General features: G+C 42.6%; 1 protein-coding gene across 1 annotated transcript; it reads right to left on the reverse strand.

Annotated features, from left to right (window-relative positions):
* On the reverse strand, window positions 1-9,910 carry LOC100717634 (sodium-dependent glucose transporter 1C-like). The gene is given in 5 exon segments (XM_063253893.1): window positions 1-3,249; window positions 3,252-4,180; window positions 5,421-5,537; window positions 6,853-7,021; window positions 9,313-9,910. Coding segments are annotated over 5 exon segments (1,662 nt in total). The 5' UTR covers window positions 9,568-9,910; the 3' UTR covers window positions 1-3,057.
* Window positions 9,911-14,040: the final 4,130 nt, after the last annotated feature.

Here is a 14,040-nt window from a genome sequence, read left to right on the forward strand (position 1 = left end):
TTTTTGAATGAGTGGTTTCTTTTTTATTTTTGACTTTTATTAGTACATGTTTGCAGTTCATAATTTTGTTCACTGTCAGGAATTGGTACATGTACATAACACTATTCTTTTTTGGTTTTGTTTTTCATGTTTTTCTTTCCTCTTCAAATGACTGGTTTCTTTGCAAGATTTGTAACCTTGGAATCCAAGTCGGGATTTTTTTCCTCCATGGGTTTTTCTTGGGGCCAACACTGTGGGCCAGGTCTCATTTCCTGGTGGATATGTCGACTCCCAGGCTTACCTTCTTTACCTAGGGCATTGGCCGTGTCTGTGTTCAGGCTGGTGGTTTCATTGGTGCCTCTGCTGCCCAGTGTCCAGGGGAAACAAAGCATGTATCAGTCTTGGTGTTTGTGGGTAGCAGCCAGGGGGCAGAATCTGTAGGTCAGAGCTGGCAAGGGGCAACCACTGTATGTGGAGTGGGCTCCTCCTCCATCTTTGGGGGGCGTTGAGGTCCCAAGTTTTTACTTTTATTAGCACATGTTCATAGTACATGATGATTACAATCATCATGGGGAGTTGGTGTGTATATATAACACATCTTAATTCTTTTTATGTCACCTCTTTGTAAGATAACTACCACTCTCTATCATCATGACTTAGTAAGACCAAGCCTTTACCAAAGGCCATGATAATTTATACCATGCCATTTAACAAGGTGTCTACCTAACCTTTCTGATGTCTGACACATGTTAATTTCCATGACCACAGGAGATAACACCCTTCTTGGGAACATCTTCTTTAGTTAAGAATTTGATGTCTTGCTTCTTGGACTAGGCTTCCATGTCACAGCCACTAGCTAAAGAAAACATTTCAATTTAGATTAAAAATGCATTTGGTGTCATAGTAGCCGTATTCTGAGATCTCAATTCACTCTTAACTACGGCGAGTAGTATTACTGGCCAGGGCAGATAAAGTGAATCTCCACCAGAGCAGCAGCTTTACGGGACAGTGCTGCATTAGAAGGGAAGTTCTGTGAAGGCAGCGGCCTCTGATGTTTTCCTCAGTGTCCACTGTGCTCCCAGCAGAGATACTCCATGAACCTGACATAGACAACCAATAGTCTACCAGGTAAAGGGAGAAGGCTAAAGATATCTGTTCTACAGCTTCAAAGTATTTTTAGCTAGGGTTACAGCACATGGGATGTGTGTCTGTGAAGAGGGACTCAGAGACTGTATTCTTCCAGTGATATAATACAGTCAAATTTAAAAATTTTAAACTAAAAACAAACAAAACTCCTGTGGGCAGAAAAGTATTCTATACTCCAATAATGACTTTTAGTCAAAGTGTGTTCATGGGTCGGCAACACTGCATCATTTAGGAGCTTGTTAAATTCGTAAGACAATATCCGTTCATGCTTGTTGTATGTGGAGTCGAGTGAATTTTCCAGTGTAGATTTCCGGATCTTATGTCATGTTATTACCACCACAGTCTCTCCCTCAGCTCTATCTTCTACCATCTAAAAGTAGATGCTGACAATAGTATCTTTCTTGCATCAAGACTGTCATCAGCCAAACTACTGCTACTGCTTAAAGCCCTACAGACTTGGGAAAACCAGCAAACGGAGCAGAGGTGCTCTGTAAGCTCAGGCTAAGGGGGAAACATGGTCTAAAAAACAAAGCAGCAGGCTTCTCACTTTCACTCTCTGGGCCAGCCCTCTCCATGCGTTAGGTTTGGATGGTTTGAGCCCAGGAATTCGAGATCAGCCTGGACAACACAATGAAACCTTGTGTTAAAATAAGGAGGATGGGCTGGGGATTTGGCTCAGTGGCTCAGGTGCTAGCCTGGTAAGCCTGAGGTTGTGAGTTTGATTCGCTGGTACCAATATATAAATAAATAAATAAGGACAATAATGTTTCTTTTAAAATTGTCTATAAAATAGTTTAATCTGTACAACTGAATAAATTATTTTATTTGTCGAAATGTAAGACACTATCAAATGCAATAGTTTTACATATTTATAAGGCAAAACTGTCAATTCTAATTTGTCACCATCTTAAATGATCATTGATTGTTACACATACCTGTTTGACAGATATGAGAAAATGCATATTTCAGAAGGGATCAAATGTATATTTGATCCCTATGTTCTTTAGAGAATTATGCAAATGATGATTAAATAGAGGTGATATCACATTTACATGTATTCATAAGCAGTAACACATTCTTAAAATTTTACAATTTTATCATATTTTGGTTTCACTTTTCATTTTCAGATAAAGACTGGACTCTTAGGAGTCATTTTGCACCAACTTAAAAACTGATGGGTTACTCAATTTTTAAATCATCTAATTTTTATTGCTAGAGTCATAAGTCACGAGATAAACAAGGCTTAAGTGTCTGGATGTAAAGGCAGGAGGCACATTCACATCTTAAAGTCGGGTCTCTTCACCTGTTTGATGTTCCCCTCATAAAAACACACAAATCAGTGTCATTAGCATATTTTGGCGAAGCCATACATATAACATAAAGCAATTAATGAAAGCATGTATCTAATTCCAAAGACACTAGTTCATAACATCACTCTTTCCTAAATCCCAAGCAGCATACAGATACCTGATACTTTGCACAGCAAAACTGTTCTGCTCATTTGTGATTTTGCTTTATCAGAGAGTAGCCATTTTTCAAATATACTTTGTTTGTATGCTCTCAAAAGTAGAGGCATAAAATATTCTCTAGTAAGTCTAATGCTGAATGCTAATTTCCTATAAGATCCTACTGTATCCTACCACTTAGTAGTTTATAAAAGTCTCTGGGAATTGGAGAACATGTAAAAATATTGGCTGTAAATGGACCTAGGAAATTGTCATTCTGAATACATGCTAAAAATCTGCAGAAGATTGGATCTGACTGGTTATATAGAAGACAAAGTTATTCAATGGATCCTGGAAGTAATCCATCTGCTATGTGTTAGTCTATTTTGTACTGGTTTCTCACAAGGGGCTCCCTGGAGGAATCATCAGTATTCACTGTAGAAAAATTAAAATATCATTGCATTTGAGAACTGGTTGTATAGGTTAACTATTGGCACCAATAAAATATTTCTGACATCTGTATAACAGAAGGTCTCATTGTATCACTCATTTCAACCACTTCAAAATCCACCTCATTCTGTTCTTCTGCATCCTCTTCACCATCTTCCTCATACTCAATTAGCGTAGGAGAGGAAAGCAAAGCTTTCTGGTCCTCATTCTTTCTCTTTTCCTTCTGCTGTGATCCAGAGGCAAGGTGGCTAACTTATACATCACAGGAAATAATGCAGCAGTGAATATTGCTGACCCCAAACACGTGTACAGAACTACCGGCAAACCTGGGTATTCTCCCTGAAGTATTCCAATTACTGCAGGAATAGCCATGTCTCCCAGACAAGCACCAACCACAAAAAAAGCTGCAGACTTTCCGCTTATGCTCGTGTACTGCTCAAGCCAAGAAATACCGCTGGGAAAGGTGGTGGCCATCGAGGCTCCATACACTGAACTTGCTATCCAGAGACAAAGTGGGTTCTTGTCAAAAAGCACCAGGAATAAAGATGACACCAGGCTGCCAATGTTGCTCACCACAATCATGGTTCCAGGCCGTAAACATGTGGCAAACAAGATTGCCAGGCCCCTGCAGGCTGCAAAGGCCCCCCAGAAGGCGGAGTTCAAGCCAGCAGCCTCGCTCTCCTCCATGCCAACGTGGGTGGTTGCAAATGAGAAAACATAAGAGCCATAGGTTACCTCAGCTCCAACGTAAAAAAAGAAGAAGAGGAAAAGGAGGCAGAGCAGGGCTCTGTGATGTTTAGCTCTTCGAGATTCCTGAGCAGACGCTGTTGATTTTTCATGCTTCCAGCTTTTCATGAAAAACAGAGCAAACAGGAAGACAGAAACTACAAAGGTGTAAGTGCCGATAGCAGCATAAGCCCACAGTAAGTTCAAGTCATCAGGCGCTGCAAACAGAAGGCCTGGGTCGGCTTCAGGAGATCGGTTGAGGGCTGCAGGGTGAAGGTGAGGCTCTGTGTGGTTTTCAGGTGATACTGTTGTCCCCAAGGCCAGTTTTGCCAGAATAGGAGCCAAAAAGGCACCCAAGGCAAAACTGAAGTGTAAGGCCTGCATATGTGGGGCTCCTTTGTCCCCCCATAGAGCCAAGATAAGGATGTTCCCACCTACCAATGAAAGATGGGGAAATAATTTAAATTAAATATAAAATCTTTGTTAAAAAGAAAAAATTTATTACTATCAGAGAATGAATGTCTTTTACATGCCATGAGCATTGCAACGTTCTTGGTTATCAAATGGTGTGCCTGAGTCAATTGTGCATTTAAGGAACTCTAACCCACTGCTACCAAAGAATTCTGCACATTAACGTTTTACATGGATGTATGGAATTGTGCAAGCAGGTAAAATGCTACCTTCTACAGCCAGACATGTTGGAAACTGGGGTAAATAAGGCTACGTTGCTGAACACAGGGACCTCTGATTGGGTGGGGAAAGAGCATATGCGTGGTGCTCTGAAGTCAAGATAACCACAGCTGAGGTAACTAAAGACTCTGGGAGCTGACACCTCTTATTCCAAAGCAGTAAAGCTGCCAGGCTTAGCAATCTTTTAGTGATAATTCTCTAATAGGAAAAATGTACTACTTGTCTTTGAACTGATTCCCAAGGTCCTGCTCAGTTCCCACACTTTCCTGGGTATCCCTTCACTTGTTTCAAAACCAAATAAATACAGGAGGCCCAGAGAAGTTCTTTGTCTCAACCTCCAGGAAATCTCAGATTCTATTAGAGAATATTGACCTTCCCAGACTCCTACAAACCAGACCTCTTGTCTCTTATTTAAGCTGTTTGCCATCAACTCAATCCTGTGTGTTTTTTGCAGCTTTCCAAAGAATGATGACACAATGAAAAGCTCTACTGTGGACAAACAGAGACTGCTGAGAAAGAAAAGGATACAAAAGGAAAACAGGGCACTAATGCACACCATGGGTTTCTCCTGGCTCAGTCACTGGAGTGCATTTTACACTGGGTGGTTGCTTCTATGCTTTCACTGCCAGCTAGTAATTTGAAACTTGTTTTATACCACTGCACTACCATTTTTCCAGTATTACAGTCATAAAATTCTATCCTGAAATGAAAGCTGCTCAGCTGAGCTGTAATTACCCACAGGATTCCCTGTGTCAATATCCTAAATCAACCGTCTCCCTTAGAGCCACCTCCCTCATGGTCACTTCATAGCTGGCTGCTCAAGACCTGGGGCTCTGATTGGTAAGAGGAGGGGCTGGCTGAAGGGTGGCTCTCACTGGGAGACGCATGAACCACTCAGTAAGTCCTGGTCATTTCAGAAATTTGCAAATTATTTCTCTAGTACTGAGTCCACACTCCCAGACATGGCGCTGGAGATCCACTAACCTGTGTCCAGAGCACCAGCTGCAGCACCAAACACAGACATCATGGTAATCAGTAATGCTGCTGTCTTGCAAAAAGGAATGAGGTAAAGGCCAACTGTGGTAGCCAACATTGACAACCCTGGGAAGAAATGGTTAAAGTCAGCTATAAAAAATACTATTATCAGCTGGGGGTGTGGCTCCGCAGTGGAACACTTGCCTGGCATGCTCAAGGCCTGGTCTGTCCTGAGGAGCATAAAACAACATCCCCACCCCATATTTATGCAGAGTCATGGGTAACGTCAACACCATAAAAACTTTCAGAATTACAAAATAAGATCCAACTAAACCTGAGTAATCATGAGATGACAGTTGGAGCTTCTACAGGTAGTTACACCAGCTGAATCTTATTTAAGCTTTATGGAGCATAAAATATAAATAATTCATACTATTATTACTATTGCCCTAGAAATAAACCATAAATTATACTACGAAGAAAGTTTTACAACAAGAAGAAACAGGCCAAAAATTATTTACTTAATTGTTTGCTGAGACAAAATACCCAAGACCCAGAGTTAAAGGAGGGAAGCTTTATTGTAGCTCACGGTTTGTAGAGCTTTCAGTTCATAGCTGGCTGGCTCCAAGGCAGGGGGCAGAGCAGAGGAGAAACAGTTAACGGTGGGCAGAAGGCAGCACAGTAGTGACGCAGTAGCAAACAGCAAATAGCGATCCTCTTTCTATTCCTGTATCCTGTCCATGCTACCCACCCTTAGGGCAGGTAGCACGCATGCCCTTGGTGGGGCACCTTAATCCTCGCATTGCACCATGAATTAATCCTGGCATCACAATCCTAGATCCAGCTACCTCCAAACAGCTCCACCTATGAGAGTATAAGGCTTGGGGGGACATCTAGAGACAAGCTACAACAACATTTAAGAACCACAAGGCAGACTGGTGTATGAGTTAATATAAAAATGTAAAGAAAGAAAAGGTACTTAGTATAATAACTTGTGGCAAAAGTATACTAAATAAGTTTCGGGAACAGGAAGGAAAATAGCAGAAATATATCCCCCCAGCCCATTTTGGAAATAATAAGTATTATTTATTACTCATCAGCAATAAGGTATTGTCACTGTTTCCAAAATTTATTTTAAAATAAAATCTATTTTTAAAAGGGTGTTAGAAATGCTTTCCTAGTGGTGTCCAGGGTGAGTAAGGAAGGGCATTCTAGCGGCATCACTGACAGGGTAACAAAATGGTAGCCATCCGTCCACTTACGGTCACTGGGCCCCTTCAGTACAGAAGCTGCAGACCCTGGACGGGGGGTCCAGGAGAGCATTCTGACAGCTCTGGCCTGAGATCTGCCTTCTGCAAGCTGTTGCTTTTCGTATGCACAGCCATATTGTAAATACACTTAAAGCCATAAAGAAGGAAAAAAAAAATCAGCATTTTCTTACCCAGAAGTAAAACATGATTCATACATTCAAAAAGAACACCACCAATCATAGAGCCGCACAAGACTCCAGAGGCCCGGCCGACAAAAATTAGAGAAAGACTGCTGATATTTCGGTTTACATTTGTTGCCAAATCTTGAAATGTAGGTCCCAGTATACCAACACTCAATCCCTAAAATTTAAAAAGAAAAAACCTTTTTACTTACAACCATTAAAATGATGTCTAAGTTGTTAACCTGTTTTGCTATTAAAAAAACAAATAAAATGGAAGGAGGATTTTGAAATATACTACATGAATAACAAATTTAGATGTTGAAACTTAAATTACTAGTACATCAAAATTTTTTCCTATGTTGCATATTAAAATAGCAATATTTCTGGGGCACATGGAATCCTTTCTTTTTTTTTTTTTGGAGTTTATAATATTATCTTTATAATGGTCACCGGGAGTTAACACAAGAAAATGCAAGAAATCTATCCACAACACCAAAGACATAGAATATTTAGTCAAGAGCCTAAATCCCACAGCAATGTCCCACACGAGTCCAGATAAAAACCCAGAGCTCATGACAAGGCCTCCCATGGGTCCAACTGGAGGTCCAGAGCCCACAAGGACTCACATAGCCAATATATGCAAGAGATAAATAATTTGAATATTTCTAAATCTATATTCTTCAAAACAAAAAGCCAGTTGGGACTACTGGCTATTAAGATTCCTTAGAGAAAGGAATTCTACATACATACATAAATAGAATGATAATAACAATAAAATTTTACTAGGAAATGTGTTAGAACTGAGGATCCTGATTCATTTTCAGAGGAAAGGTGTTAGATCTTTTAAGAAAAATGTGTCTAATAATCTATTTCAAGAATTGAGGCAGCCGCCCCAGGGTGAGAACCACCAGCATCTCCCGAGATCCACATCATGTTGGAATTTAGGGCGCTGAGAAACCGAGCAACCCGCTTGCTTCCCTGGTAAGCAGCCCTGAGCCTACGGCGGCGCATGCGCTGAGAATCAAACATCCCATTCCTGCCCCCCCCCCCCCAGCAAATGTGAGCCAGAGATCTGAGCATCTCTTGGGAGGCTGACCATATGCAATACAGCAAATAAGGGAGATTTCCTTCTACCATCTCTTTGAAGGTAAATATTGCTGTCCTTGTTTTACTTGCTCAGATTAATTATATTGCTCTACTCAACATTCTGTTGTGAGAAGTTCTATAAGTTCTGTATTTGGTTTCATTTTGCTGTACCTGATTGAAAGAACAACTATTGTGAATATAACGAGATATACTATGGTTCCTATTACTGTTATCCCGGTAACCTGCTATGACGTTCTGTGCCAATTTCACTGCACTGTCTCAATTGGCTTTGTTCCATCTTGTTCTATTTGCTACCTTCACAATAATAAATTTTTTTTAAAAAATGCAAATTAAAACAAAACAAAAATTCGAGGGGCTGGAAATTTAGCTCAACGGCATAAGCGCCCGCCTTGCAAGCACGAAGTCCTGAGTTCGATCCCCAGTACCCCACCCGCCCAAAAAAGAATTAGTAATTTGTAACTTCTAATCGCACTGTTTTGCTGTGACGAAAGCCCAAGCCACGGGAGTCCAGACTGAGGAACACAGTACGCACAAGCCCGAGCATCATCACAACAGCAGCCTGGATACTGGCTCTAACCAAGGCACTTTACACTTTCAAAGGATTTAGAAAACCTGGCACATAAGGAGGGCTCGCCGAGTGTCTGCAGCGATAATTTGGTCATCCTCTCCACCACCAACAGTCCAAAAGAGTCTGTACCTGGTTGGGGCTCAGTCTAGATGCTAAGTAACCAGAGACTATTCTCAAAAGAGTGACTCAACTCTGCAAAATCTAAAATTAGCAAGTTTGGCAAGAAGAGTTTGGTAAAAGGCACATGTGGCTGTGCAAATTTGCTGAAAACAAAACCAAAACACAAAAACAACACTAAAGGTTTCAAAGCCTGGATTTAAACAGGATTGTGGGCAGAGTAAAAGGTGTTCCTCGCTCTAGCAATTAACCAGTTGTGTCGTCAGGAAAAGTCTCTTCCTTCTCTGGGGCTATTTCCTTGTTTGCAAAACTAAAAACTGCTTGAATTTGGTGACCCGGCCAAGAAGAAGAAATCCCCAACAGCAGTTTTCGTGCAGCAGTCCGGCGCTTGAATTCGTGGGTGCAGAGGGAACCGTGCAAGTCCTGGGCAATCCCTCTCGTGCCTCCCTCCCGGCGCACCCGGGAGACATACAGGTTTGCTGCCTTTGGAAGACGCTAAAATTAGGGAAATCAGCTTCACACTTGATGATCATCCTCCACGGTACAAGTGTGCCCGGCTTCCAGAAATGAAACAGAGATCCAGACGGATTAATAAAACCCGGAGGTCGCTCAACGTGCAGGGGAGGGAGCGACCCCCCGGAGGGTCACGTCCCCCGCCGGCGCCGCCCGCCGCTTACCAGCCCCAGGAAGGCGGCGCACAGCACCGCGGTGGTGAACCAGCGCAGCGCGCTCTCGGCCCGGGCGCTCCGCCGGGGGCCGGACGGTGCCTGTGGCTGGGTCTCCGCCGGGGCCGCGTCCAGGAGGAGCCGCTGCCCAGCAGCCGGGGCCCCGGCCTCACGGAACTCCAGTTCCAGCTCCCGCGTGGCTGCTCCAAGGTACTCGCCTGTCATTTTTACAACCGCACTGGTGGCGCTGAACGTGATCCTGTCCATTGAGTCCGCACTGTCCTTAAAGGTGACATCTCACCAGGCACCGCCCCAATGAACAAGGAAGAGGGACTTTGGCAGGTGCAGGTGTAGACTACGGGCTGAGCCGAGAGCCAGAGACTCAGGGAACAGACGCCCCCAGGGTTAAAATGTCACCAGACCTCCAGGGCAAAATGCAGGCCAAGAATTGGGGAGTGCAATCTTGAGTCCTAGCAGTCCTAACAGCCCCAAGTTGCTGCCTTTAGAAACTCCAAGCCCTGGGCTTGCTCCACAGTGTTTGTTGGACCTCAGGAGTAAGCCATCCAGGGAAAATCTGCTAATCCTCATAGCCACACTAGCCCCATTTACAGGGAGGAGGAACCAGGCATAGAGAGCACCAACAGCTTTCTCAAGGGCAGTTAGGGGATCGGTAACTAACCTGGACAGTGGAACAATAGCTCCAGAAAGAAACCTGGGTCCAAGCTTGCAGTTTCCAACACCCAGGGAGTCTGACTTCCTCCACAGACTTCCAGAAGGCACGGATCTACCTGATCGCTGAGTTAAAGGAGGCCAGCCGAGGAAGGCAGGTCCTGCTTGTCACTGGCCTGCCTGCACTTGTTTGAATTTGCTCTTTACTTGGGTAGACCACAGCCTTAAAAGGGGATATAGCTGTTTTATCATGTATCTGAAATGTCCTCTCTCTGTCCCTGCCTCTGTCTCTGTCTCCTCCACCACAAAACTTTGTCTGCTCCTAGCAATCTGGTTACCAATTTCGATTATTTAGTCATTAATTCCTTTCACCTGAGAAATACCTTGTTCACCTGCCTACAACTCTCTTTTCCCACTACCTTTCTTCTTATCCTCCTCACTTCTTGCCTACACTATCACAAAAGCCTTCTAGTATTTCCAAAGTGTATGTCTTGAATACTTCATTAGGGGGCCTTAGAAGACCAAAGTAATGGACAGATGATAGGACCTTAAATATTAACTTTAGTCACCTAAAACTGAGCTTATCTCATTGCCAGTAAAGCTGCGTCCGCTTTGGCCCTGTTCTGGGCCACCACCTCCACGCCCCTGGCATCTCTGAGGAGCTTGGGAATCTGCCCCAATGCTTCCTTCTGTCTCCTCCGCTTAACACTGCGTCCTGCCAACTTTACTCCAGTACGTATTTCTGGTATCAGGCCTCCTGTCTGTGAAGCGGTTAGATTATAACAAACTTAAAGACCGAACTGAGTTTCATTAGAGAGTATAAGATTGGCCAACATCTCATTCTGTAAGATTAGGAGTTTGGATGAGCTGCACAGCAGTGGTTGGCTTTCTGTGTGGAAGGAGGTTGAGAAAAACACCCAAAGAAACAGGCAAATTAGTTCTTCTCGTGTGGCTTTTCCAATGCAGTGTAAAAGTCTGGCTTGCTCAGGCAGACAGGAGCTCCTACTCATTAGCCTGCTGTTGTTGATCCATCAGGCTGTATAATTGTGAGGTCAGAGATCATGTTTGATGTGCTCGGAACATATCCCAGCACCAGTGCAACTTATCTATGGGTACATAGATAAGTGACTGCATAAATTACAGGATTAAAAGTGTCCGTGGGGTCTGAGACGTCACTGTACATATTGCAAGTGTCAAGAAAGGAGTAGAAAACCTTAGTGAAAGAGCACAGGCTTTGGAGGCAAGTGATTTAATTGTGAATTTTTACTCTATTTCTTCTACTGACTGTAAGACTAGGGTGAAAAACTATATAACTGTGTGTCTTCCTGGATAAAGCAGTACTAAAACCATCTGCCTCCTTAGGCTGCGTGTGGGTTCATGGCATTGGTGAAAAGTATCCGGACTGGGTTACAGACCTTCCTCCTGCTCACTGCACCTCATTTCAGGCTCCGTTATGACTTCAGCTTGATATAAGAGCATGATGACTGGGCACATTGGGAAGGTAAAAAACACTGGCGAAGGCAACCTTACATTTATAAAGTTTACTTTCACTAAAAATATGGCAGTTGTAGTGAGAAACTACAAAAACACCATTCCAGGGCCCAAGCAGTCCTCGAGTGTATCCTTGTGAAGCGTGGTCTGTTCTCCCATCCTCCTTGGCCCATGCTGCCTCTAGCAGTGAGCAGTATACTCCAAACATGGCCACGAGTCCAGCCCATGCCCACCAAATCCATGAAGCTGAAGGATAAGTGTGTCCTGCTTTCTCACAGAAAGCACTGGAAAGACTTGGATGTTCCCTCCACACTATCATAGTTAGGAGATTGAAATCCTCTCTATCTCTGCCTAGAGTCACAGCTTTCTAACAGGAGCTAGGAGAGGCCAAGCTTTGCCCAGAGTCTCTGGCACGAGGCAAAGGTAAAAGAGGCTCCCTGCCCTGGGCAGAGTGCACAGGGCACTCCAGGTAGATACGGTGGCAGCCAAGGACACCTAGAGTTTCATTTATTATTAAGATAAAACAAGGAATGTGTCATCAGCTTCTCTAAGCTTTGACTTAATCACTTTTAAAAAGTATATTTTCACAGCCAGTTGTGGTTGTGCATGCCTGTAATCCCGGCTCCTCAGGAGGTCTGGACAGAAGGATTGCAACTTCAAGGCCAACCTAGGCAATTGAGCAAGACTCTGTCCTAAATTAAAAAAATTTTTTTAAAGAATGGTGCTGTATCTTAGTGGTAATTCCTTGCCTAGCAGACAAGAAACTCTGAGTTCAATCCCTAATTGATTCTCCAACTGAACAAAACAACCAGTCAAACAAAAACAAACAAACAAACAAAAAAATGCTTTTCCCCAAGACAAAATTGTAAACAGGGCTTCAGGAAAGCTGTACACATTAATCATGATTCCTGACTGACCCAAATTATCACTATTGTTGTTTTACAAATGTGAGAAAGAGGTCCATGGTCACTGAAGGCTTTCAGCTCTTGGGCCTTGGAGAGAACGGGAACAAGGAAAAGTGTTCATATCTACATGATGTACCGCTTAGAAAACGTCCTTTCCATTCAGATAGAGAAACAGATACGTAATTATTTCCATTTGGAACTTATTATTAAATAATACAGTAATATATCTGGCTAGAAACAGCTTCAGTGGGAGACCAGTAAGTGTAGAAATTAAATCATAAACGAGAGAAGCCAAAGGTTTTAGATGCCATTTCCAAAACAACTGTGAAAATACTCCGGTTTTAGGAACCCATTACAAAATAGGGGAACACTAAAAATGTAAAATCTGAACATATTCTTGATCAGTTTTTGAAAGTTAAATTCCAAACTCATTTTCAAGCATCAAAGAAATTAATGACACAAGAACCTTACCTTAACCATGATCAGTTTATATTTTATTCAAACAAGAACTTGTACAAAGCCATGTAAACAGCAAATACACTTATATTCAGTTGTAATAAATCTACAAGGGCACCTCTGTTTTGAAAATCAAAACTCTTTCATGAGAAACTATGTAGAAGGATAGCCTGCAGAAGCCCTAGGCCTGGGGTATTTGGCAGGATTTGGAACAACAGTATTGATTATCCGTTTTCTTCCACCAAGCATCAGTGGATGTAACAGAAAACAGGATACCTGTTCCTCTTGGCTTCTCTTTCAGAGATGGTGCAAAGAATACTAATCACTTATGAAGCAGCATGATTTAACCAAGTTGTTTAACAGCCTAAAAAATCTCTCTGGCCAGCAGAGGTTCCAGTTTTTGCATTGCTAAAGGCAATGATTCTCAAAGCGGGCTGAGAATTACACTAAAACCAGCTTAACTTTTAAAATGTCAATACTCATGGTTCCTTGCAGGCTAATTTAATTGATATTGAAAGTAAAACAACTGGAGCTAGGTAATTTAAAAACACTGTCAGGTAATTCTAAGAGCAACCAGGTTTAACGCGCACACACACACACACACACACACACACACACACACACAGGCAAAGGCTTATCACCTAAAAGAGACAATGTATCTTTTCCCTTGAGTTCATTTTTCTTCTGTACCTTATGGATTCTGCAGAATCAAAATGTCACTTTGCCCTGCTGCACTATCACTGTGTACTTCCCCTAGCACAGTGTAGAACAAAGCACTTTGCACCCTAAGATAAAACAAAAATTATAGAATCCTCTGATTGCAATCTAAAAAACATTGAACATTCCCATAAAACATGGCTCCCTAGCAGAAGCAATTTTGGCCATGGTTTTTGCTGTGCTATATGTGACATCTGTTGTGTCCTTTATGAATGTGATGATTGTGTGAGGCACCTGCTGTCTTTCCATTATATGCAGACTAATGCAAACTCAGAAATCTTAGAAGTCTTGTTTTTCCCCTTTGAATATTGGCAAGATGGGCCTGCTCTTTTTTCCTTTCAGATAAATTTTTACTTTCTGAAATGCTTCTGTCTCTGAGTCATTGGTCAAAAAGGTAAAGGCACTTCAGTCTGCTGCTGCAAGCCATCAGGGAAAGAGAGCTGAGAACTTGCTCAGTTACCCTAGATGTTGGCAGCTGTAACCCAACAGCCAGCTCAGCCAT

The sequence above is a fragment of the Cavia porcellus genome, unplaced genomic scaffold (genome assembly GCF_034190915.1).
Source record: "Cavia porcellus strain 051 isolate PalLab524CR breed Dunkin Hartley unplaced genomic scaffold, mCavPor4.1 scaffold_7, whole genome shotgun sequence".
NCBI classification, from domain to species: domain Eukaryota; kingdom Metazoa; phylum Chordata; class Mammalia; order Rodentia; family Caviidae; genus Cavia; species Cavia porcellus.